The 25,540-nt window shown below is 41.7% G+C and overlaps 1 protein-coding gene and 1 long non-coding RNA gene across 17 annotated transcripts in view; one reads left to right on the forward strand and one right to left on the reverse strand.

Annotated features, from left to right (window-relative positions):
- Nucleotides 1-3,620, reverse strand: part of WDR20 (WD repeat domain 20) — a 59,852-nt gene extending 56,232 nt beyond the window's left edge. For 11 of the 16 annotated variants that reach the window (XR_012507330.1, XR_006719699.2, XM_045505778.2 and 8 more), the window contains exon 1: nt 3,348-3,620. Coding sequence is in view for 13 of the 16 variants with exons in the window: in XM_045505778.2 (XP_045361734.2) it covers nt 3,348-3,596 (249 nt within the window). In the remaining 3 variants the exon portion in view is untranslated. The remainder of the gene's footprint in view (nt 1-3,347) is intronic. The other 5 variants (XM_045505775.2, XM_045505776.2, XM_045505774.2 and 2 more) reach the window with 2 other exon arrangements.
- On the forward strand, nt 3,617-25,091 carry LOC141577866 (uncharacterized). Its single transcript, XR_012507331.1, has 3 exons — nt 3,617-4,225; nt 6,615-6,684; nt 24,431-25,091. It is a non-coding gene; the product is annotated as an uncharacterized LOC141577866 (long non-coding RNA).
- Nucleotides 25,092-25,540: the final 449 nt, after the last annotated feature.

The following is a 25,540-nucleotide window of genomic DNA, read 5'->3' on the forward strand; positions in this document are numbered from 1 at the left end:
TATTTTTAAACAAAATAAATTCACAAAACTAGATATCCTAACACAAGAAACTCCATTCCGAACTTCAGTTGTGAAAAGAAGACACTTTCATCTATGGAACAGGATTGCGATCAAGATTCAAAGGTGGAGGGTGGGGAGGACCAGCTCAGAGTAGAGAGCATGTTCAGCATGGACAAGGTCCTCAGTTCTATCCCCAGTACCTCCATTCAAAAAGAAAAAAGAAAAAAAAAATCAAAGAAATAACATATGGCAAAACGCCAGGGTAAATTCTGAAGGGCTTGACCAAAAAGCTCCATCAGCCTCTTCTCACTAGACGGTCCTTTAGATTCAGTTGTGCCTCTTCACCATGAGACAAAACTGCACCACAGGTCTGCACTCTCTCTCGCCTTGGCTTCTGAGAGAGAGTGAGACTCCATAAACTCTAAGGTTCCTTCTAGCTCTAGAAACAAACTTGTAAATGTTTTAAAGTGGCCAAGATTACAGTCCTCGGCTTAGATTTTAGACTACCTCTTCATCCATTCCATTCCCCCACGACTACACACTTTCTTTCAGGAATGGCAGCACATAGTTCATGATTTAAGTTTTTTAAAAGACCCAGCTTCCATTTGCAGCAATGTGGATGGGTATTATGCTAGAGAATATTATGCTTAGTGAAATCAGTCAGTTAAATATTGTCTACTATCATTATATGGGCATCTAAAAAATAATACAAAAGAATGTATATGCAAAACAGAAACAGACTCACAGGCACAGAAAACAAACTAGTGGTTACCCAAGGGGAGAAGGGGAGAGGGGGAAAGTTAGGGGTATAGGGTTAACAGATACAAACTACTGTATATAAAATAAATAAACAACAAGGATATATTATATAGCACAGGGCATTATGGCCATTATCTTATACTTTCAATGGAGTATAATCTGTAAAAATACTGAATCACTATGCTGTACATATCATATCGGAAATCTTCAATAAAAAATAAATGAAAGACCTAGTTTCCACTAATTTTACAGGCAGATTTAAGTTGAATGTATTCATCCAAATTAGACTTTCTAAATGATCCGATTAATTGTTGTAAAATGTTATATGCCCCCCGCGAAAAACATTTTTAAGAAGAGTCAAAATGACCAAATGTCAAAAACAGATTTATAACTCCTAACCCCAAAAAGTAAATTTTGGCATTTTGATTAAAGAAACCTATCTGATCTGTTTTAAAATCATAAAATAGAGTCACAAAAACAATCACTTATACTCAGAAAAGACAAAAAATAAATGCAAAATCATTCATGGAAAACAAAGAATTTTTTTTTAATGACAGTGTTTAGAAGGGAGTTTAAATGTCTACCATGTAATGCAAATGTATCTACAGGATACTATCACATGAAACTGAAATTTTACAAAAAAGTTAAAGTTCTAAGTAAATTATGCAACTAAAGGCAAATTTACATGTTTAAGACTTGTCTCATTTAAAATAATTTTTTTGGTGTAGTTTTGAAAAGCTCTCCTAGTTTCTCCTTCACTGAATATCTCCCACTAAAAGAGGACACTATTATGATACTTCCAGACAAGAGACCTGTTTTTATGATGCAAGCCACAACTACTATGGTTTGCCACTAGAGTGCTTCACAAATAATATACTTTAAAGAAGTTTTTTTAAGGTAACGCTTGCACTAATTGCTATAAACTGCTAATATAGTTTTTACACACTTTTTAAATTTTATGTAAATAAATTTTAATAACTTAAAATCCTAAACTTATTTCCTGAAAAAAAAAAAATCTGATCCTTTCAGTCTGTCTGTCTGCTGTCAAGACAGCAGCTCCTATTTGACAGCTGCTCTAAGTGTTTAACTATATTTTACATCTACTGAGTGTTTCAAGGCTTTAAAGTTCATTACTGCCATTATGCTATAAATCACAACGTGTGTACGTTCAAGGTCACCCAACAAGTCAGTGACAAAGTTGGGAGGAGGACTAAAACTTCAGCTCCTAGACTACTAACTACACTTCACACTTTTCCAATTCCGAAAGAAAGTCAAGCGAATTTTTCAACAATTTGTAACAGTGTACCTCAAATACAGGAGTACACTTACCACAAACACTAACAAAAAGATTCACCTTGAACAAATTAGACAACTCGCTACAATTAGATACCACTGTCACATCCCTAGTTCTTTTAAACAAGCAAAAACGTACCGCTTCTGGATAAAGAAACTCCTAGAAAATGTTCACTCTTCAATGTATACAATTTATTTTCACACTGACTGAACACTTATAAATTAACCTTTTATCACCGTTTCACAAGCCGAGGTGCTGAGGGGAGCAATTCCCTCACTCTTCCGAGAGTAGACTCAAAGACCACATACCTCAAAAGTAAGCAGTTCTCAATCAGAACAAAGTTACGTAGCCAATGAAAGAAAAACTCTCCTAAGTTGCTTCTGTTAAAGAGATATTTTTAAAGGATGATTACATGCTTGACAGAATTACTGTTAAATCGCCCGCCAGGAAGAATGGTTCTTGTAAAGTAGCTTTTAAGGCATATCCCTTCCTGTTGGGGACACAGTCTGACTAGCTGGGCAAGACTGAGCTGGGCACGCTCACACAGAATCCCTAGGAACTAGCTTAGTTCACTGGAAACATCTTTTCGCCCTCCTAACTGTAGTACTCAGCCCTTCCCCGTACGACAAGGGACAAGCTGACCCTCTCTAACACTCTCTCAAGTGGGGGTTCCCTCCGCGGAGACAGTGACAGCCGTCCTCCCTCGGATGTTTTCGGAAATTCAAAGTGTTAACACCAGAAGGAGAGGCTCCTAGGAAGTGTCAGTGCGGCAGCAGGTGGAGTAGCCCTTCGTGCCGAGCAGGTCCTTTCTGACCTAGTCTCAAGTCCTCTTCTTCCCAGCCCCGGTTCCGCCTTACAGATCTTCCCAAGTCGCCCCGCGCCCCGGTTCTCCAACCCAGAGCTAGACTCTCAACCCTCCCGGGAGGCAAGGCGGTCGAAACAGACCAGACGGCCACCCCACCTCTTCCGGGGACTCGCAGGCCCGCTCCCCGGCCGTGTCAGAGCCCGACGGATCCTGCCGGAGGGGAGGCAGCCGGCCCTTCTGGGGCCTCCCTGCCGGACCCCACCACCGCACGGTTCCTTTCCTCCGCCCCCACCCCTTCGAGACACCCCCGCCACCACCCTCCTCACTCCCGAATCCCCCTTCCTCAGGAGCACTCCAGCGGAGTTACCGGCCCACTCAAAAGTAGGAGCGACGGCCACCCCATCGGTCACCCTGGCCCCCGCTGTCACCGCCCAGCTCCCGGCCTCTGCCCACGCCGCTGGCGAGCCCCGGTGAAGCCCGGGTCGGTACCTTGCGGACCCCCTTGTAGATATAGAAGTAGAGCTCCCGGCCCACATTGAAGCAGAGGCGGTCGCCGTTGCCAGACTGGTCGTTGAGGTTTACGAAGGAGACGCGGACAGGGTTGGATCCCTGCGAGTTGAAGGGCACTCGGTTGGGCCGGCTGTACTCCGAGTGCGGCAGCAGCTTGTACAGACCTTCCCGGGTGGTGAATTGGGTCTTAATCTCGTTCATCTCCTTCCCTCCTCCCTCCGTCGCCATCTTGGAAAGCAGCGTTCATCCTGCCCTAAGTGCCCGGATCACGCCCACCGCGCAGGCGCCGTCCCGGGCTCTCGCTCTCCCCCCGCCTCTTCCTGCTGGCCCCACCCACCCGCGAGCCGGCCCCGCGGAGGCCGGCGAGGAGAAGGGGCGGGCTTGTTTACGGCCCGTCTGCGCAGGCGTGCTCACCTGGCGCGCTCCACGCGGCTGGGCGTCCGCAGGCTCCTCCCCCGGGCACGGCCTCGGGGCGACCCCGTGGCGGCGCAGGTGTAGCCGGCGGGGGTCCGGGGGCGGGCTGGCAGTGCTGCCGCCTCCGCCACCCTCACTGAGGCTGGGCCGGAGGGGGGAAGCCGCGGCGGGGCTACGGTCCGCAGCGCTGAGGTGAGCTCGGGGCGGCCTCCTCAGCAGCCTCCAGTCTTCCCCTGCGGGCCCGGGGACCCTGAGGAGCGGAGAGAGGAGCCGCCTCGGTCGCCGCCCAATTAGGGGTCCGCACGTGGGGTACGGTGACCCGAGCTTGGAAGCCTCCATGTTCACACGACCGGAGGGTGCGGGGGAGCCCCGAGGCCGGGCGGGGGGCGGCCCCCACCTCCGCGGCCTCCCCTGGCCACCCCGCGCGACCGTCTGATGCTCAGGTCAGGAAGCCCTCTGCACCTCCCAGAGTCCGTTTTGCGCTTCACCGTCTGTTTTTCAGGCGGGGTGGCGGGGAGAGGAGTGTATAGATACACAGCATCCGCGTCTGCAAGTTAGATGTCTGAATCCCTATCCGTCGTGAGCACTGGCTGATCTAAGGGAAGCGGGTTGTGCTGGTACTTATGTTCTTCAGTTGGTCTCCACCAGGCGTTTAGAAAGAAAGCCGGGAGAAGGAGGGTCGGGAATGGCTTTGGGAACCCGAGACTGAATCTGAGCAGGATTCACTTCTCTTGCTCAGTAGTTTAATAAGAGCCCTTAATTAAGTTAGAGCCATTGACTTTTTTAAAAAAGGCTCAGCTGGAATCTGCGAAGTTGTTTACTAGGCACAGTTACAGGTCTTACTATACTAGGTTTAGATGTGTAAGGACAGGCACACGTATTGCAGATTAAGCAATCACCATGTCGTTCCTGGGTTTCTTGGCCTGTTGCACTAAAATAAGAAAGTTTCTAAGGTGACAGAAGCATTCTGGTAGATTCGGGGGCGGGGGGAGCCAACAAACGTTACATCAAGAATGATATATTTCTTTTACGTACAAGTCATAGCTAGAGTGTCACAAAAGTAGAGGGAGTTAAGTTCGAAAGTAAGAGGACTCTAAATCATAAACATTTATGTATTACAAAGCAAGTAGAGGCCAGTGGAAACTATGTCAATGATGTAATAATGCATATGACACTAACATCCTGTATCCTTTGTACTTGTTGGCAAAAAAGTACTAGACTAAAATCTTAATGAATACATACCTAAAATACTTAAAGATTTTTTTGTTACAGTTTTTTTAGATGTTAACTGTCTTCTGCTAAAAGTCAGATAGATATCAGAAGTCTTTAAAAATATCGGGATGTATTCTGTGGTCACCATGGATTTATCCCAATTGCCTATAACTGTGTTATTTTATATTGAAAATGTGTATTTATAATGATCTCAAGGGATAATGACATCCCAAATCATCTAAAAACAATTCATCTGTGTTCCCTAGTTATCAGAGGGAAAAAAAGCCTAATACTTTTTGGAGGAAAAACCTCAGCAAACAAAAATTAAGACAAAAAAATTGTATTAGCCCTCAGTTAACCCACAACTTTCAATTGCGCATAATACCTGTATACCTTAGGCTTCTATTAAGGTTTTAGTCTATATAAATTTATCATTTTATTGTGATCAGAGTAATAATAGGCTGTTCACTTTGTCCCATTCAAAGCCTTCGAATAATCTCTATTATACTTTTTCTCTTGTCATCCCCCCACCCCCACCACACTCAGGGATTCAATAAATACCCAAATTTATGTAACTGGGCTTGACCTAAAGTTTATTTCTGATTTTCAGTTTCAAACCAGGTGTCTCTAAATGGATTCGTGCCTCAAATTTATTAGTTTCTAAACCTTATCAGCTCCCTTTCCATACCTTCAAAGTTGAATCATTATATAATAGCTTTGTGAATATTTCCTTATTTTAACTTTTTTGTCTCAACTTTCCTCCTTAAAAAACCCCACCAGATTAATTTTCTTAAAACAATGCTTTGGGCATTACATTCTTTTGCCCAAAAACTCTCTATGACTTTCAATATCCATATTATTTAAGTCATACACGAAGCAGTTCTCAGCCTATACTTACATATCACATAAATCCTCTAGTCTAGTCAAGCTATTCTGCCCTCACATTTAGCTCTTCCTCTTGCTTGAAAAGATCTTCCTCTCCTTTCATCTTCATAACCTGTTCTTCAGGAACTGGTTTGAGTCCTAACTTCACCAAGCCTTTTCCAGGCCTTGGGTGACATCCTTGAAACCAATGATTCTTGATTCAGGTTTCATGGGTGGCATCAGGGAATGTTTGAACCTCTTGTAATTGTATTCAGAATCTTGTATATATGTTCATTACATCATCAAAGTCTATAGCTTTCATCAGATTTTCAAGGAGGTATGACCACCTTCCCCCCAAATTTAAAAATTACCTCTCTAAACTAAATGTGGCACTTCTCCGAGCTTTCGTTTATTATGTGTACCATCCTAACATGTTATCTTCTCTTGGTATTCAACAGCATGTGCTAATTATCTTGTATTGATATTTATCTTTTGGTATGTACATGCTGCCTTTCAACAAGATTGTATGCACACTCCACAATGTGAGGGACCTTCATAAAATTTGTTATCAAATACGTATATTTGAGTGCCCACACCTGTCGCTTTATTGTAGCCTTTTGGATGCATCAGTAAACAAAATCCCTCACTCACGGAGTTTGTATTTTTTTTATTGAAGTATAGTTGATTTGCAATGTTATGTTAGTTTAAAGTGTACAGCAAAGTGATTCAGTAATACATATATATATTCTTTTTCAGATTCTTTTCCATTACTGGAGTTTATATTCTTATAAGGAGAAGATAGAAGATAAACAGTGAACACAAATAAGTAGGTGACACCATGGTTGTGCTAGGAAAAAGAAGTAGAGTAAGATAAGGGGGGTTGGGAGTGTGTTGAGTAGCTTACCGTTTAAAATATGGTGGTCAAGATAAGTCTCCTTGAGAAGTGGCATTTCAGCAAAGACTTGAAAGGGATGAGAGCATGGGCCATGGGAAGATCTGGGGGAAGAGCACACCAAGCAGAGGGAAAGGCCTCAGCAGATACCCCAAGGCAGGAGTGTGCCTGGCATGTTCAAGGAATGGCAAGACAGGCAGTGTGGCTGGAGCAGATTGAGCAGAAAGCCATTGCAGGGTTTAAAAATCCATCTGTGTGCTGGTTGAGAGTAGGCTAAGGGAGGCAGGAGTGGGAAGGGGAGGCCACTTTGGAGGCCAATAGTAGTCACTTACGCCAAAGATGACAGAGGCTTGGATGAGAAATGGTAGCAGTTGAGATTAACAAAGGTTAGAGAATCCTAGTTGTATTCTGAAGGTAACACCGATAGCATTTCCCAGCAGATCAGATGTGACTTGTGGGAGAAACACGGAGGAGTCAAGAATGATTCCAGAGTAGGCATAAGCAGCTGGAGGGTGGAGATGAAAAGGCTGAAGAAGAGCATGCTTTGAAAGAGAGCAAGAGCTCAGTTTTGAACTTGCTGAGTGTGCAGTGTCCCTAAGGCATTTACAAGAAACGTCCAGGACGCAGCTGAATAATCAGATCTGGCGAGGAGTCTTGCCTTCCAACTGGTATCTGGCAGTTATTAGCTCATAGATTGACTTAAAGCCTGGATCCCATCACCAAGGAAGTGAGTGGGAACAGTGGGACAATCTAGGAGGTGGAGGAGAAGAGGAAGAATTTTCATTGATGAAAAAAGCATACCATATTTTTGCAACTTAATACATATGGAGTATTCCATATGTATTAAGTATTAAAGTATTCCATACTTTAGGCCAAATTTGCTGTTTTTCAGATTCAGAGATTACTCCATTAAGATGCTGAAAAGTGTGAGTTTTTTGGGGGTTTTTTGTTTTGTTTTTTAACTTTGAAGGGAAACAGTGTTTGCTGCAGTGACCTTATAAAGAGAAATGGGGGTAGGCAAGTATCTGTAGAAATCACATTCAGATTTTTTACTGACTCGCTATGTAAAGTAACCAATCTGTCATTTATCTTGTTGGATGAGCTTATTCGATTGTATTACGACTCAGTACTTATAAAACCATTATGGGACTTGAAAACGAATTTGGAAAACAGCATGACATAATGTCCTTGATACAGCACTCTTTCACATTTGCAACATGGTCAAACTGACAAACCATCAGAACTGCTAAACTACGATATGTTTTTTGATACAAATTGATTTATATAAAGTCTTATTCTTTCTTAAATAACCACTATTAAGTTGGGGCAATACTTACTATTTCACACATATCTTGAAATAAAAGTGTTTTTTAAAAGGTCTTTTAGGATTTTCAAATACAGCCCATTTTGTGAGAGCGTGCTATGTAGGCATTATGCTAAGTGCTTTTACACCCTCTCATTTTCATGCACAACCTTGTAAAGTAGGCACCCTTATCACCCTTCTACGAATGAGAAAATGAAGTGTCAGAGTAACGAAATGACTTGTGCAAATTCCTACCCTAGAGCTAGGTATTAGCAGAAACAAAATTTGAATTCAGTTTTCCAAAGAGAAACATCTTGGAGTAAAGCAGCAAAATATACTCATTTTTAAACTATACATTGCTAAAAGGAGAAAAATAGCAATTCAAATGAAGCAATGTATTTTTTTTAATTCAAAGATTTTTTAAAAACTCAAAACTAGGAATGACAACCACAGAATGGGAGAAAATATTTGCAAATCATATATCTGATAAGATATTGTATGTAGAATAAACAACTCCCACAACTCAAGAAACAACCTATTTTTAAAATGGGCCAAGGACTTGTATAGAAATTTCTCCGAAGAAGATACACAGATGGCCAGTAAGAACATGAAAAGATGCTCAACATCATTGTCATCAGAGAAATGCAAATCAGATCCACAGTGAGATCCCACTTCACACCCACTAGGGTGGCTATAATCGAAAAGACAGGTAATACCAAATGAGTATGTGGAGAAATTCAAACCCTCATCTCCTGCTGGTCGGAATGTAAAACAGTGCAGCCACTTTGGAAAATAGTCTGGTATTCCTCAAAAGTTTAACCAGTTATCACATGACCTAGCAATTCCACTCTTAGGTGTACACCCAAGAGAAGTGGAAACACGTCCACACAAAAAATTGGACACGAATGTTCATAGCAGCATGAGTCAATAGCTAAAAGGTAGGAACAAACCAGATGTTCATTAACTGATGAATAGATAAGCAAAATGTAGCCTGTCCATACAATTGAATATTATTCAGCCATAAAAAGAAATGAAATACCAATGCATGCTACAGCATGGATAAACCTTGAAAACATGCTGCATGAAAGAAGGCAGACACAGAGGCCACGTATCACATGATTACATTTATGTGAAATGTCAAGAACAGGCAAATCTTTAGAGACAGAAAATAGGTTATTGGTTGCTTAGAGATGGAAGCACCCTTCCATGAGGGGGAAGGAGAAGCGACTGCTAATGGGTGTGGTGTTTCTTTTTAAGGTGACAGAAATGTTCTAATGTTGATTGTGATGGTGGCACAATGCTGAATATGCTAAAAAAAACCACTGAATTTTATGCACTTGAAATGGATGAAATGTATATGGGTTCAATCCGAACTGTACAGTGCCCAGTTTATTTTTCAAACAGCTACTAAATTTTAGGGATAAATACTTATGTATTAGGTTGTTTGGACTTATAAACAGAACTACTGGGTGTTCTTTTGGTCTAGGGGTGACTTGAAGAAATTCCTGAGATGCTAAGGGCTCTGAGAACCAAGGAAGTTCAGGAATCTCTGTCAGAAAGTGTGAACCTCCCTCAGTTTCCAAGCTGTACATGCATTTGTATCTGTATCTGAACCCACTCTGACTCTTCTAGGATCAAAGGAAGAGGTATCTCTTCTTTTCAAAACTAATTTTTCCACCATGCTCTTGTAGTAAGTCCCTCTTGACCCCTGCAGGACGGCAGCTCCACAGTGATTTTCCCTGCCTCCTGGACAAACTCCCACACTGCGCTGCCTGCGCTGCCTCCTTGCCTGCAGCCCAAATATGCTGATCAAGGAAAGAGGGGAAACAGTGGTTAGTTCTGCCTGAGAGGTTGGTGGTGGGACTGGTGGTTGTCAACAGAATTACTCTTTTTATCCGATTAACAAAAGCACCTCTACTTACTGTCCAAGCTCTCCACTCCGAGCCTTAAAAGACCCACAGCTGTCTCCCACCCTCATCTAAATGCAGCTCCATGTATGCTGTTTTAATATTCTCAGACTCTAGGGATAAGACAGAAATATGGGTTCCAAACTGTAGCGGTGGAGGGGAAAATGTAGGGAGAAAGTGAGAGAATCAGTTGTCACAAGGCTATGACACTCGCTCACAAGCACAGAACCAGCTGACTCATTACTCAGAGGGTTCTTAGAGCTGGACCCACGTGAAGACATCACTTTTTGAAGCTAGAACTTGTGCCAGCTTCGCTTTTCATTGTTGAGCTCCTCCAGTGAGAGGTTCAATGACAGCCTGTCCAAGGGATTTATCTCTAGAGATTAGAACAAGGACATTCAAGCTTAAACCTCAGTAACAATTTCTTTTTCTGAGAATCTTAAGCAAGACAGAGAAAAGTCTGAAAAAAAAAAAAGTTGGTGTGCTGTATGTCAAACATGTTTACAGGCTGCTTGGACATTACCGGGAGAGCTCAGCCAGCCTCTGGAGTACCGCGGCCGTGGGGCGGCTGGTACAGTGGGCTGATTTCTAGCCATAGGCCGCTGTGGAGAGTTGCGGGGGTGGGTAGGCTGCGATAGGAAGGAAGAAGCATTTGTTCATTTAAAAATACACTTTAGAAACAGACTTACAGACATAGAAAACAAACTTACGGTTACCAGGGGGAAATGAGGTGGGGAGGAATAAATTGAGAGTTCGAGATTTGCAGATACCCATTACTATACATAAAATAGATAAACAAGAGGGTCTGCTGTGTGTAGAACACAGGAAACTATATTCAATACCTTGGAATAGCCTCTAATGAAAAAGAACATGAAAAGGAATATGTATGTAGACGTCTAACTGAACCGCTATGCTGTGTGCCAGAAATTAACACATTGTATATCGACTATACTTCAATTAAAATAAATGAATAAATAACAAAAAATAAATAAGTAAAAAATCTACTTTAGGAGTTACTGTTTGGGAAAGTAAAGATACAGTTTATGATATTAAAAAGATCCAGTCTAGGACAGGGTGGGGAGTATTCTCCAAAAGGTTCTCTTTAAAAGGGGAATGCTACGGTTACCGACGCAGTTAGATGCTGCGTTTACTGAGAGGAGGAACCCTTCTTCTTACTCTTTAAAATTGGAAGAATTCCCTGGGGTAGCATGAAGCACATAATAGATGCTCAACATATACCGAATTGAACTTCTAGTTTTCCCCTTATCCATCTTCCTCATATTTTTGTCTTTTTTTTTCCTTTCTCTTCCTGGTATTTCTGTTTATACATGCTCCCTTACTGAGCTGTGGTATTTGTGGTTCCTCATACCTGTCACACCTGCGCTTTCGTGCCTCTGCATAAGCTGAATTCCCTCTCCTCTGTTCATCGGAGAGGATAGAACGCCGCCTCATTCTTTAAACCTTAACTGGAAAACCGCCCCTGCCCGGCTTGCTGTTTACCCTGCCGGTTCATCCCTCAGGTTTCGACTTAGAGGCTGCTGTCTTAGAGGGGCTTCCCGGACACCCCACGTCTAAATTACGGCACCCTGTTATTTTCTCAGCATTGTTATTTCCTTTATAGCCCTTGACACAGTCTCTAATAATATGTATATGATAGACCCACACAGATGTCTGTGTTTACTTACGTAACTCCCACCTCCCCAGGAGACTGTAAGCTCTTGGAGAACAGGCGCGCTATCTCTTTTGTTCAGTGTCTTCTCCCTAGGTTGGGGCCTGACATTCAGCAGGTACTCCACATAGATTTGCCAAATGAATGACTCACATCCTTTGAGAAACATTCTCTAACATCTAGCACTTAATGTTAATACTTAACTTTATTATGGCATTTATCACGTCGCTGTTTCATCTCACCAGATTGTTAGCTACACGTGATTACAGTTCACATACTTGAAAACATGCTCCTTCATGCTTGCTTTTCTCGTATCTTACCCCAGAGGTTAAACTCGGCTTCAGGGCCACATCCCTTGTGATTTCGGATAGCTCTCCCTCTAGTGTCTTAACGGGGCTTCAGCCCCCTGTTTACTTTATGTATTTGGCTTTCAGGTAAACATTTAGGGTGCCCCTTGTTCACTCACTGTCTTAGCCCCAGCTGGCTTCCCTCTCCCCAAAAAACAAACACGAAACAAAACCCTGTCCTGTCCTTGGAGAATAATCTTTCTTTAGGGTCAGATTTTAATTTAGTAGGATAGAATATTGAATTTGCTGGAAAGGTTTTAACAGCATAAGATTTATCAACTGAATACTTACTGTGGCTCTGGATCTGTGTATTGGGATAAGAAAGGATTATGAACTAGGGCACTGAACAATTTATTTCTCTTTTTACCATGTCTTTCTCATATAGATCATTGGTGCTCAGCAGCTGTTTAGTGGATTGAATATGTACCCAAAAAAGAGCACAGGACTTGAGGTCAAAAGATGTGACATGAGTTCTACTCATGATCTTACTATCTAATACTGTGTTGGAAGTGCTAGCCAGCACAGCAGGTGACAGTTCAAGTGACATAAGTTATTAGTTATCCATGACTGCATGTTGAAAAACCTAGGAGGGTCAACTGGAAACCTGAGGAAACAAGTATAGCAGGTTATAAAATTAATATTCAAACATCAGTAACTTTCTCATGTCAAAATGGTATCTAATTTAAATATAGCTAAAGAAAATATCACATCCACAACAACAAAGTAAGATGTAGAAGTGAACTCATCACACAGGGAAGTAGGGGCCTTTAATCATTGACTACAGTGTGAATGGCGCCCCCTGGGGTTGAGCTGAGGCAATGTCTTGGAATATATTTAGAAAGTTTTCAGAACTGCTTGAATAATACTTTAAAACTATGAAAAAACTAAATAAAATAATTCCATGAAAACTCCTTCTTCTTGGGTAAGAAGACTCAACAATGTAAAAATGCTGATTCTTCCTGAATCAATATATGAACTGAATGCAATCCAAATCTGAATCAATAGATTTTCTTAGGACTTGTGAAAATTATTCTAAATTTCATTTAGAAGAATAAATATCTAAGAATCACTATGGAAAATTCTGAAAAAGAAGAATAGTGTTGGGAATGAGTTTTCCTCCCAGTATTAATGTATACTATAAAACCTCTTTAATTAAAGCATCAATGGAATATGACAGAGCAGAGAACTAGACCCCAGTAAAAATGGACAACTGGTAAAGATGGCAAAGTTCATTTAATGAAAGGTATTGGAACAACCAGCTAGTCATTTATAATAAAATAAATATGGATTCCTAATTCCATTCGCATACCAAAATAAACTCCAGATGGATCAAAGATTTAAATATAAAATTTAGCCGTAAGAGTCCAAAAAGAAACTGGTTCAATAATATATTTATAATCTTAAAATGGGGAAGACTTTTCTAAACATATCCTGAAACTCAGAAGCGTTAGGACATTTTTATTCTATATCTTGCATGGCGCAAAACACCATTCAAAAAGACAACAAACTTGGAAAAAATATTTGTAACACATATGGCAAGAGGATAATATCACTAAAAAAAAAATACTTCTTAAGATCAGTTAGAAAGGAAAAATAACCCAGTGGAAAAAATAGGCAAAGGATATAAGTAAGCAATTCACAAAAGCTGCATCTATCACTTTTTGTTTATAACTTCCGAGTTTCCTGCCGTCCCCACTCCGAGATGCTCAACTTTTCTAACAATGAAAGACGTGCAAGTTAAAACAAAAATTTTTACTATCACTTTGGAAAATACAAATTATCATTAAAAGTTTGATAATAGTGTTGCCACAGATTTTTTGTGTTGGCAAAAATATCAAGAAGTAGGCACTTTTACTCCCCATTCATAGGAATGTAAATTGCTATTCTTTGGAGGGTAATTTGATAATGAGTCAAATCATTTATTGTAGTTATGTGATTTGATTCAACAACTCCAATTCTAGGAATTTATTCTCACAATGTACAGAGTTTATGTATTTTAGAATTTTCACTGAAACATTACTCTTAGTAGTGAAAAATTGAAAATTACTATACCCATCGAAAGGAATTAAATAAATTTTTGGAAATGCCATACATTTACCTGTTAAAAAAATATGTAAATCCACGTACACTGTCATGGAAAAATGTCCAAAATATATTAAGTGAAAAACATTAATTTGCTGATAAGTATGTATGATATGATTCCATTTCTGAAAAACTAAAACATATATACACTTAGGGGTTTTTTAAAGCCCTGAGTTTAAGAACTGACTTCATTACTTACTTTTTCACTTCATAGAGTAACCTCTCTGAATCTCTTTTCTTGTGCCTAAAATTAGAGTGTTATAAACATACCTGTTAGGTATGTGAAAAGGCCCAAAAGACAAAATGTACGTAAAAGCTCTTTATAAACAGTAATACACTGTATAGTCATTAAGTGTAGATGACTTCCTTAATCTATATTTTAATAAAGCTAATAAACGTGATTATTTTTTGAACTTGATTTAATACTGTAAAGCTTATTATCTTTTTGGTCTGCATAAGTAATTCTTAAATTTTTAGAAGGTAACAGATGCCTTTGAAAATCCAGTGAAAGCTTTAAGCCGCATTCCCCAACCTAAATGCATACACGTACCAAATTTTACACACAACTTTATGGGTTCCATAGACAATTCCTCAAAACAAAACTACAAAATAATTCTGTGGATTCCTGCTATAAATTCTAGTCTTCAAGGTGCACAGAGGAGAGGAAAATGCTTCGTTGCTGTTACAGATGGACTTGTGTCCCCCTGAAAGTCACGTTAAAGTCCTAGCCCTCAGGGCTTGTGAACATGGTCTTACTTGTAATACAGTCTTTGCAAATGTACTTAAGATGCCATCGTCAGGGTCGGCCCTGCTCCATGAGACCGGTGTCCTTATGAGAAGAAGAGAGGCGCACAGAGGCTCAGGGGTGGGGGGCACCGTGTGAGGCAGCAGCAGCGTGTGAAGCGCTGTGGCTGCAAGCTAAGGCACCCCAGGATGGCAGCAAACGCCAGAAGGAAGCCACAGGCAAGGAAGGGCCTCCCCTACGAGTCTCAGAGAGCGTGGCCGCGCCTGCACCTTGACTTCGGACTTCTACCTTCCAGAACTGTGAGACAATGAATGTTTTAAGTCACCTGGTTTGTGGTACTTTGTTACCTCAGCCCTGAGGAATGAATACAGACGCTCTAGGTGATCAGGATATCCAAAAACAACTGGATTTTAGAGGTGAAAAACATGCAGATTAAGGGGGGAAGGGGATGAATTATCATTATTTACAAATGATATTTTTGCTTGGAAAATGCAAGAGAATGAATAAAGAAACTATTGCAAGCAGTAAGATTTCAGTAAGGTAGCTAGGTACAAAATTGCTGTACAGAAATCAATATATACACAAGCCATGCTAGTTAGCAGATATAGAAAAGGTTCTATTTACAATAGTTGTGAATAAGATAAAACCTAGGAATATGCTTAGTAAGAACTGCAGGATCTTTATGGTAAAGACTTTCAAATGTTATAGAAAGACTCAGAAGAACAAGTGGAAAGGCACAGCACATTCTTGAACAGAAAGGCTCGACATCATAAAGATGTTAGTTCTTCCTAAATTTATAAATTTAATGTGATTCCATTAAATTCTGAATTATATTTGGAAACTAGACAAGATGACTTCAAAGCTCAAGTGGAAAAAGTAAGAAGAGCCAAGAAAGTTCCGAAAAAGAAGAAATGGGGAATCAGCGCTACCAGATATTAAAAGACACAACAGAATGATTATAAATAATGTAGCAAGGGCATGAATAGACAGGTCAACAGAACAGCATGAGAATTCTAGAAATAAAGCCACGCAAAAATTTTGTATGTTTTGTATTTTTTTTAATATTTAATATCTGTGAGTAAAAGATGAATGTTTAATAAATAGACTTAGGACAAGTAGGTAGCCATCTGGGAGGAAAAAATCTAAATGGATGAAAGGTTAAAAACATAAAAAAGAAAACATAGAAGCAGTGAGGGGAGATCTGCATCATTGGATTCGACCAGCCACGGATCATGCAGCCCTGTAGTATGTATTTACTGAAAAAATATTCGCATGTAAGTGGACTGGCACAGTTTAAACTTGTTCTTCAAGGGTCAACTGTGGCAGACGCCATAGTCCCTACTGCTATTGTGGCATTTTGGTCCCTCCCCAGCTTAGGAAGGGGACTTGCAGGGACCTTTCCTTCCAAAACAGAAAAAAAAGGGAAACAAGGAGATGTTATGGTTCACCACAGGCAGTTGTCTGCTTCTGCTCCCCCTGTGCCTGACAAACTCCCATGTGGTGGAGCTCAGGCTAGGGCCAGAGCCCTGCTAACGGGCACCTAGGGAAGGGTGGGCACGGTGGAGGCTGGGGTTGGCCTCCTTTGCTGTCCCTCCCGTCCAGTCAGCCACTCATGTCAGGAGACGCAGAAGGCCTGGTAGGCATGCCTGATCCCAAGGCTGTGCTGCCCCCGCTGCACTGGAAGCTCCCTGCGCAGTTGTCCCTCTCCCAGCTTTATATAAATTCTCTGAATCACCTTTGCCGAGAAAATTTAAATGTTTGTTTTGTTTAAAAAAAAAAAAGTTTTCCCTTTGATAAACCACTGTAAGCAAGTCAACAAACAAGAAACTGGAAAAGAGCTCCTAGAAATCAACCCAGGAAAGGAAAATGACCCGGTGGGCCAAGGGCACGAGCAAGCATTTGAGGGGAAAAGAAATTCGTCTCTTACCCGTGAAAAGATGCTCAAACTCAGACTGAAGAAAAGTGTAAATTAAAATATATAGATAAAATATTTCCCACCTGTTTTCAAAGTGAAAAAGTTTGCTGTTTACAAAGTTGTGAAGAAACAGTCATGTCTTGCTGATGGTGGTGGTGCAAATTAGTGTAAGCTCAACAGAGAATAATTTGGCTATAATTATTCCAAATCTAAAATGTCTGTACTCTTCAATCCAGCAACCCCACTTCTTGGAGTCTATCCTACGTATATCCTTGCAAATCTAGATTCCCATCCTCTTGGGAATCTGAAAGTTTATTCTTTGGAAAAAGCAAAACAAAGAGTTTTTGTGCAGGGATTCTAAACCAAAGTAAGGTCACAAGCAGTGTCTTGAACATGGGGATTAAGTAAACATGTGACTACTGAATGCCAAATCCTCGTTTTTCTCCCCACCAGTCCCCCAGAACACCGACAACCAGGGCTTTACTCCCCATGCAGAAATTTTAGAAGATTCTTTTCTGGAGAATCTGACAGTTCCCAAGATGTAGGCATAAGAGGTTTCCTCAAGAAATAGCCCATGCAGATTACCATGCAGTGAACCCCAAAGCCCGACTATCCTAAAAACCATGTGCTCAGATCTTCCAAACAGCCTCTTGGTCTCCAGCTCTTAGTCATAAGCAGACAGCCAAGGATTATCCACACATCTGAGACAAGCCTCGAAATGTTGAGTTTTAGAGATCAAAACAGATGAACAGAAAAAAAAGCAATATTGGATAAAACAGGCCATACAAGGGAGATGAAAATTTTAAAACAAATGTTAATATTCTCAAATAAATAGATGTTGCATCTGTGAATCAAAACAGGATTACCTTTTTTGTAAGAAACTTCAGAAAATAAAGAAGGCCTCTTGGATGTTAAAAACATGATAGCAGAAATAGAAACAGCAGAAGGGTTGGAAATGAAAATTGAGAAAATCTCCCAGAAAGAGCAGCAAGAAAAACAGGAATCTTTGGAGAGTAAGAGAGAGGGAAGGGGACCGCCCTACACAGTCAGCATCCAGGCACTGGAGGAGGAAATCCATAAAATATCCAAGAAAAATGTCCAGTACTGAAGGACATGAGTTTACAGAATAAATGAGCCCAACTGTTACCCAGCAAAATGGATAAAAGGAAATCCATACCAAGGCACATCATTGTGGAACTTTAGGCCACTCAGAATAAACAGTTGTTCCCATTGTACTGGCATGTGAGAGAGAAAGAATTCTTCATTTCTTAATGCAATGTTGAATATCTTTGTTTCAGACTTTATCCTCTCCACCCCCTTACTAATACAAAATGACAACACAAAAGACAAGATGGTAGCTACCTCAGGGAGGGGCACACAGGGATCTTCTAAGATTTGATAATATTCTGTTTCTTAACCTGAGTGATAGGTACATTGCTATTGGTTTTATTCTTATTCTTTAGAATATATGTATGTATGTGTATGTGTGTATATATACATACATATATATACTCTTTTGTATACCCACAATTTTAAAAAGTTAAAAATACAGTAATAATGAAGTACCATTGACCCTTGCCAAATTGGCAGATGTTAAAAAGTTTGAAATATACAGCATTGAAGAGTATGTGACAAAACTAGCATCTTTGTAAATTCTGATAGGATTGTAAATTGATGTAAACTTTTTGAAGTATAATTTTGCAGTATCTATGAAAATTTTAAATATATAGAGCAAATCAACAAAAAGGCAACCCAGTTTTTTAAATGAGCAAAGGACTGGAGCAGACACTTCACAAAAGGTAACATTTGGATGACCAATAATCCTATGACAGGGTGCTCAGCATCATCACTCACCAGGGAGATTCAAAACAAAAGCCCAGTAGTATCCTTGCACTCACACCGGAAGGGCTAACATTAAAAGCACTGAAAAACCAAGTGCTGGTGAGGAAATGGAACAACTGGAAGTGTAAATTGGTTACAACCACTTTGGAAAGTGTTTCTGCAATACCTACTAAAACTAAGCACATGGATGAACTAAAATACATAAACCCTATGACCTAGTAATTCCACTCTTGTGTATACATCTGAGATACATACTGTGTGCATCAAAAAATTTTCTTAGTAGCTTTATGTATAATAACCCAAACTGGAAATAACCCAGTGTCCATCAGCAGTAGGATGGTCAAGCGGGTTGTGGTATATGGACGTATTTCTGTGGAATACCACGCAGCAATGACAACGTACCTGCTGCTCTGCACACAGCGTGGACGAGTCCCGCAGACACAGTGTTGAGTGGAAGTAGCCAGCACAAAAGTACATGCTGTAAAATTCCATTTATATGAAGTTCAGAAACAAAACTAGTCAAGAGTGTCGTGATAGTGGTTATCTCTGAGGGAGATACTGAGAAGGGGACACAGGGAGCCTTTTGGGGTGCTGAAAATTCTCTGTTTTGATCTAAGTGTCTAAATTTGTAAAACCATCAAGTTCTATGTAGGGCTTGAGTACTTTATGTAAGTTATACTTTAATTAAAAAAGTGAAAAAGAAATCCCATTGTCTAATAAAAATTAAAATAAAATAGAATGCCCATAGCCCTACTAACGTCAGGACTAGACTGGAGTGACCATCAACTCTACTACCGTTTACCACTGTACTGAAGGTATTAACCGAAGCAGTCAGACAAGAGGAAGAAATTAGATGTGTAAAATATTTTAAAAGAGGAAGAAAACTTTTACTATTTGTTGATTTAAAAAAAACTGCCCTTAAGAGAATTCAGTGAAGTAATAGGATATAAAATTGTCTACAGAAATCAGGAGGCTTCATGCACACAAATACACAAAGGCATTGCAGTGAGCATCCTCGTGTGTGTCCTCTTAAGGACGCATGTGAGCATTTCCCCTGGAGTGTGCCCAGGAGCAGGATTGTTGGACCCTCCTTTTGATGGAAGCTGCCAGATGGCCGTCTAGAAGAGCTGCGCCAGCCGACACACCCACCAGCAGTGTGGCTAGTGTTTGCCACGGCCCTGCAGAATGTGCTTCTGCAAAACTAGAGGCTAAACCAAGAATGAGGAAGGCATAGGAGCTCGGAAGCAAGGATTCTAGTCTAGGAAAGTGGGGAAAGGAATTCCCAGAAGGATGTGAGGCTGTGGGAAGGAGGATTCCAGGAAATTAATAGGTGAGCCACTGCATTTAAGTGGTGTGAAAATATTATATTGATTGGTATTTGAAGGATCTGTTGGAGACTTTAGGGAAAAAATTTAAAAAATGCAAATGTAAATACGAGGCAATCCTTGGCAGAATAAAAGCTATCAAAAATAAGAAGGAGGGATGTAGTGGTACCCTTTGGGCTCATCACTGAGCAACTTTTACACATCCTTAAAAGTGTAAACACTGATTATTGATTTAACCAAAATTTATTGTAAACTATGATGAGAAGATGAGGCAGCAGAAGCAAGGGTTAGTGGTGGTAAAAGAGCTAAATCTTCACCTGTCATAACAGGAAGCCCGTAGTAGCTATCGGTGACTTAAAACATTTGGAAACTGCTAAGGGTTGAGAGTGAGTGGTTGTCTGTGTGTAGCAGGTAGAGGAAAGGGGACTGGTAGGGCTGGGGGCCACTATTTTTCATTATGAGCCTTTTAGAACAATTTTATTTATTTATTTATTTATTTATTTATTTTTGGAGGGGAGAGGTAATTAGGTTTATTTACTTATTTATTTTTAATGGAGGCACTGGGGATTGAACCCAGGACCTTGTGCGTGCTAGGCACGCACTCTACCACTGAGCTATACCCTCCCCCAAGAACAACTTTATTTTTAAACTGTATGTTACTTTGAAAAAATTAGTTTAAAAATAATTTTAGATTGTGATAAGAATTATAAAAGCAGTAGCAAGCTCTGAGAATTATGCTCTGTTATAATCCAATTCTATACATTTGGAAAATAAAGGTTGCAAGATACCTATGATCTGTGCAGTAGATCAGATTCAGGAACATTAAAAGATGAGAGCTTAGAGGTGTGCATTGTCACACTGACAGTAGATCAAGCCTACATTAAAACAGCGTTCATCAGTGGTAGAGCACGTGCTTGGCGTGCATGAGATCCTGGAGTCAATCCCCATTGCCACCATAAAAATTTTTTTTAAATACACCTTCTTACCCTCCCTCCCCCCAAAAGAACAAAACAAAACAAAACAAAACAAAACAAGTTCATCAGTGTCCTGAAACAAACATCATCATATACATTCAGTACATACAGCATCCTCTGTGTCAGATGTACCTCAGTGAAGTGGTTTAAACGCGCACACACACAGGCACACCTCATTTTATTGTGCTGTGCTTTATTGTGCTTCAGAGATACTGTGTATTGTACAAAACCTTTACACTGAGCAAATCTGTTGGCACCATTTCCCCAACAGTATTTGTTCACTTCCTAACGGTGTGTTGTATTTTTCTAATTCTCACAATGTTGCAAACTTTTCCATTATTATTTGTTATGGTGACCTGTGATCAGTGGGGTTTGGCTTGGAGGGGTGATTAGGTTTGTTTGTTTGTTTATTTAATGCAGGCACTGGGGATTGAACCCAGGACTTCATGCCTGCTAAGCATGCACTCTACCACTGAGCTACAGCCATTCCCACCTAGTGATCTTTGATGTTACTTCTACAATTTGCTAAAGGCTCAGATGATGGTTAACATTTTTTGGTAATAAAGTGTTTGTTAATTAAGGTATGTGCATTTTTTAGACATAATGTTATTTGTTGCACACGTAGTAGACTACAGGATAGTGTAAACATAACTTTTATGTGCACTGGGAAATCAAAAAGTTCATGTGACTCACTTTATTGCAGTAGTTGCTTTATTGTGGTGACCTAGGGCCAGACCCACAGAATCTCCAAGCTCTGCCTTGGATGTATTCCTGAAACAGCTGCTTCACAGCAAGACAGAGTCACAGGGTATATCCCACCAAGCATGTTAATCAGATTTCAGTGAACTAAGAAGCATTCTCAATCTTCATATGACATTGGTAATAAAGAAGCGTTAGATTTTGCCTTTGCACATTCAGAAAGCCATTTTAATCTGAATAATCTTCAGGCCTTCCCCAGGAATCTTCAGTTACCCTTAAACCTGGACAAAACCCTGCAAGTACGCGTTCACAGTCTTACAGAAAGGATACATAACTGGGAAGTATGAGCTGACTGTGTATGGCTATATCAGGTCTTACCCCAACTTGATGGAACCATTATTGGCAGTGAGTGGATGACTGGTCCTCTGAGGTGGTAACGGTAGTAGTAGTAGTATACATCCAGACCCTCTGCCGTGACCTCAGGGTGGTCAGGTTTTTCTTTACCCTTTCATTTTGGACTTGGCCTTGTGACCGGCTCTGGTTGATGTTGGTGAAGATCACGTGAGCAGAGGCTTGCAGCGCCCTCGTGTGGGCGCTTGGGCTTGCTCTCTTGCGCTCCAGTAATCCACCACGGAAAGAGCTTCCCGCTGACACCTTCAGCCCAGAGCCCAGCAGGAGACACGGGGAGCAGAGCTGCCCCAGCTAACCCTAGTATGCTGGGCAGGAGATAAGTGATTATTGTATACTGCCAAGCTTCTGTGGTTGTTTGTTACATGGCATTGTTGTGTCAGTATCTGACTAATACATACCCCAAGTCAACATTTCATATGATCTTACTAATATATGGCCCAGAGCTGAAAACTGAGATTGTACTTTGGTCTCAGTGTCACAAGTTGGGTTCTCCAGGAAGCAGACGCTGAGATGGGGTTTGAGCACAGAAGGTTTACTGAAAAATAATACCTGTGAAAGCAGGCGGGTAGTGTCAGATGGCATTACAGACCTGGCAAATCTCCGCCAGCCCACCAGGGAGCTCCAGGCTAAGGCTGCCTCACAGAGGAGCCCTGTGCGGGGGAGTGGCTAGGCCCTGGTACTGCTGTCTGGCCCGATCATTGACTGGGGACTGCCTGGAGAAGAGAGTGCCCTGGTCAGTCATTGGCTGGGAGAGGCCCTGAAAAGAGCATGACCTCAGCTAAAAGCTGAGATGGACCCTGAAGTAGAAAAAGCCGGAGCCGGTCAGCTAACTGTACTCCTTGCTTCCTTTCTGGAAGAATCCGAGCAGCACCTGTCCATGTTTTCCAGAGATGGCAGTAGGACCGTAGGAGTATAAAAGATAATGGGGGGATGGGTGTAGCTCAGTGTAGAGTACGTGCCTAGCGTGCACGAGGTCCCGGGTTCAATCCCCAGTACTTCCATTAAAAAATAAATTAATTTTTTTGATTGTTTAAAAAAAAAAGATAATGAAAGGCACAGAAAGCTAGTGTGCTAGTTGACAACCTAGTATTGTCTGAATGATGTATGATTCAACGGTGCTTCCTGTTCCTCTTCCAGGCATGAAACAGTAAGACACTCTTGATTTTACCCCTAAACGGGTTCTTCCCCAGTCTTATGTATCTCCGTGAGTGACAGCACTATCACCCACAAAATTACTTAGATCAAAAACCTGTTGTAGGCGGGGAGGGTACAGCTCAGCAGCAGAGCGCGTGCTCAGCATGCAGGGGGTTCTGGGTGCAATCCCCAGTACCTCTATTAAAAAAAGGTAAATAAATAAAAATAAAACTTAATTACCCTCCCCCCCAAAAGACAATGTAATATAAAGAAACATATTTTTTAAAAACCTAGTTGTAGAGAAGAGCTTTTGGAAATTAAAAAATTCTAATTGCCAAATTTTAAACTGCAATTGTTCACTTTGACAGGCCATCACAAAAGACCACGGTGTCTATTGAACAAATTCATCTAAAGGCAGCTGCTGCGGACCTTCACATGCGTCTGAACACACAAACTTTTCCTTTATTATTTCACCTGTCTTCTAACTCTTTTGCTTCCTGTCTGGGAAGTTCCTGATTCTCATAATCACCTTTATTTCTATTCTTTTAAGGTTCATTATCTACTCTTCTTGGCTGTCATGATTCTTCTCCTTCATGATTTTGACCATAAAATTGTTAGTGTTGTCATGATATAGTGATAATTTTTAATGTTTTAAACTTTCTGTCCATCTTCTCTCTTTCACTTTATGTGTTTCACATCTGCTAGGTTATCTCCTCATCATCATATTTGAATTCTGGCATGATCAACAATTCAGAATATCCAAATAAATCTGAAATTAAGACATACAAATAACAATTCAAATGTGTCTCACCACTGTGTGGTATTGCACCCCAGTGCTGTCATCAAGTTGTTCTTGTCCTTTGTACGTTGACTTATTGATGAAAACTTGTGGGAGCCTTGTCACATGAACACTTGTTTCCAGGGCTGTTTTGCTGCCTTCGGGATGGTTTTGCGTGCCAGACTTCATCAGGATGCAGCAGATATAGAGTTGCACTCCAGTAGCCTGGGATGTTGAAATCCACAGCATCACAGCCCAGGGTACTTGGCTGTTTGCAGTATGGCTCCTGGTCCTTACAGAGGACACAGATTCTCATCAGGTCTAGTCATGTATTTCCTATCAAAGAAGAAAACATGCCATGTGTTTACAGTTGTGCTCACTGCGCTCCTGAGTGTGTCCCTAGCAGAAGAGACCTTCCACTCTGACCAGGCACTGATGAGAACCGAGCCCTCCATTTACATCTCACCCCTCTGGTAGCCAGAAGGATTTTCCGCCAGCTTCCTGCTGGCTTCACATGTTTCACGTGTTGCTTCTCCCCCCACTTGGCAGGCACTACTGTTCGCATCTCCTTGTGACCGCTGGTCCTGCACCCTTGACCCTCTGGGCAAGCTAGTGCCACGTTGGCTGCACAGAGAAGTGACCGAAGCACAGCCACACAGCCCCGGAAGCCAGGCAAGTGCAGCTGTCCCGCAGGAGGGGACGGGTGACAGTGGGAGTGAAGCAGAGAGAGCGGTCGTAAACCATCTGTGCTGAAGTGAAACTTAAAAAACATGAGCCCACTGCCAGGGCCGCCCAGGGGCCGTGCGAGTGGGGGCCTCATGGTGGGCCCCGCTGGCCTCATTTCTCCCCGCTCCGAGGGTGGCAGCTGCTCCAGGACAGCGCCCAGTAAGGAGCGCCCTCCCACGCCTGTCAGCCGGACTTCTGTGGTGCCCGCCTCTCCGCATCCCCACGCTGTTCCTTCTCTCCCACACGCGCTCCAGGTCCTTCCCCGGGCAGCCCCTGCGTCCCCAAGACAGAGCCCCTCTCTCCTCCTGCCGGGGCCCCCAGGACGAAAGCTGGCAATGCAGCAGCAGCAGCAAAGGCTGAATAATTTCCCCTTAATAATTCTTGTTACCATGACATTATTTTGAGTCAAATGTTGCTTCTTTTTATCTTATGTGCATTGTCTGTCCTGCTTCAAATGAGAGCCCTTCAAATGGCCCCACCTACCTCGTCGGTCTCTCCGGATCCCTCCATCCTGGCTCTGTCAGCCTCAAGGCACAAGAGGGGCTGCCACCAGAATGCAGATCATGTCCATTACTGCACACACGGAATTCAGCTGACTTTCCTTGGCAGCAAGCTTTCTCAGGGAAGGGTGTGTTGATTATATCCTGGGGTGAGCACTCAAGTGACAGTCCACAGATCATACTTTGAGCAGCACTGTGTTTTAGGAGGTGATTTGGCTAAGGGGGTCTGTAAATAACCTCTTGCTTCCCTGCCTGAGTTCAGAACTACCTGAGAGGCACAAGAGTTGGACAGGCGGAGATCAGGCTATTAGCTTTATTTCTGAAAAGCTGATTAGGAACAAGGGTTATACACCTGTGGCCAAAGGTACTGCCCTTTGAGTTCAAATTCCCTTTGAATTCGTTTCCCCACCCTGTCCCAGTCTGCTGGGAGAGC

Source organism: Camelus bactrianus, chromosome 6, assembly GCF_048773025.1.
Source record: "Camelus bactrianus isolate YW-2024 breed Bactrian camel chromosome 6, ASM4877302v1, whole genome shotgun sequence".
Classification (NCBI taxonomy): domain Eukaryota; kingdom Metazoa; phylum Chordata; class Mammalia; order Artiodactyla; family Camelidae; genus Camelus; species Camelus bactrianus.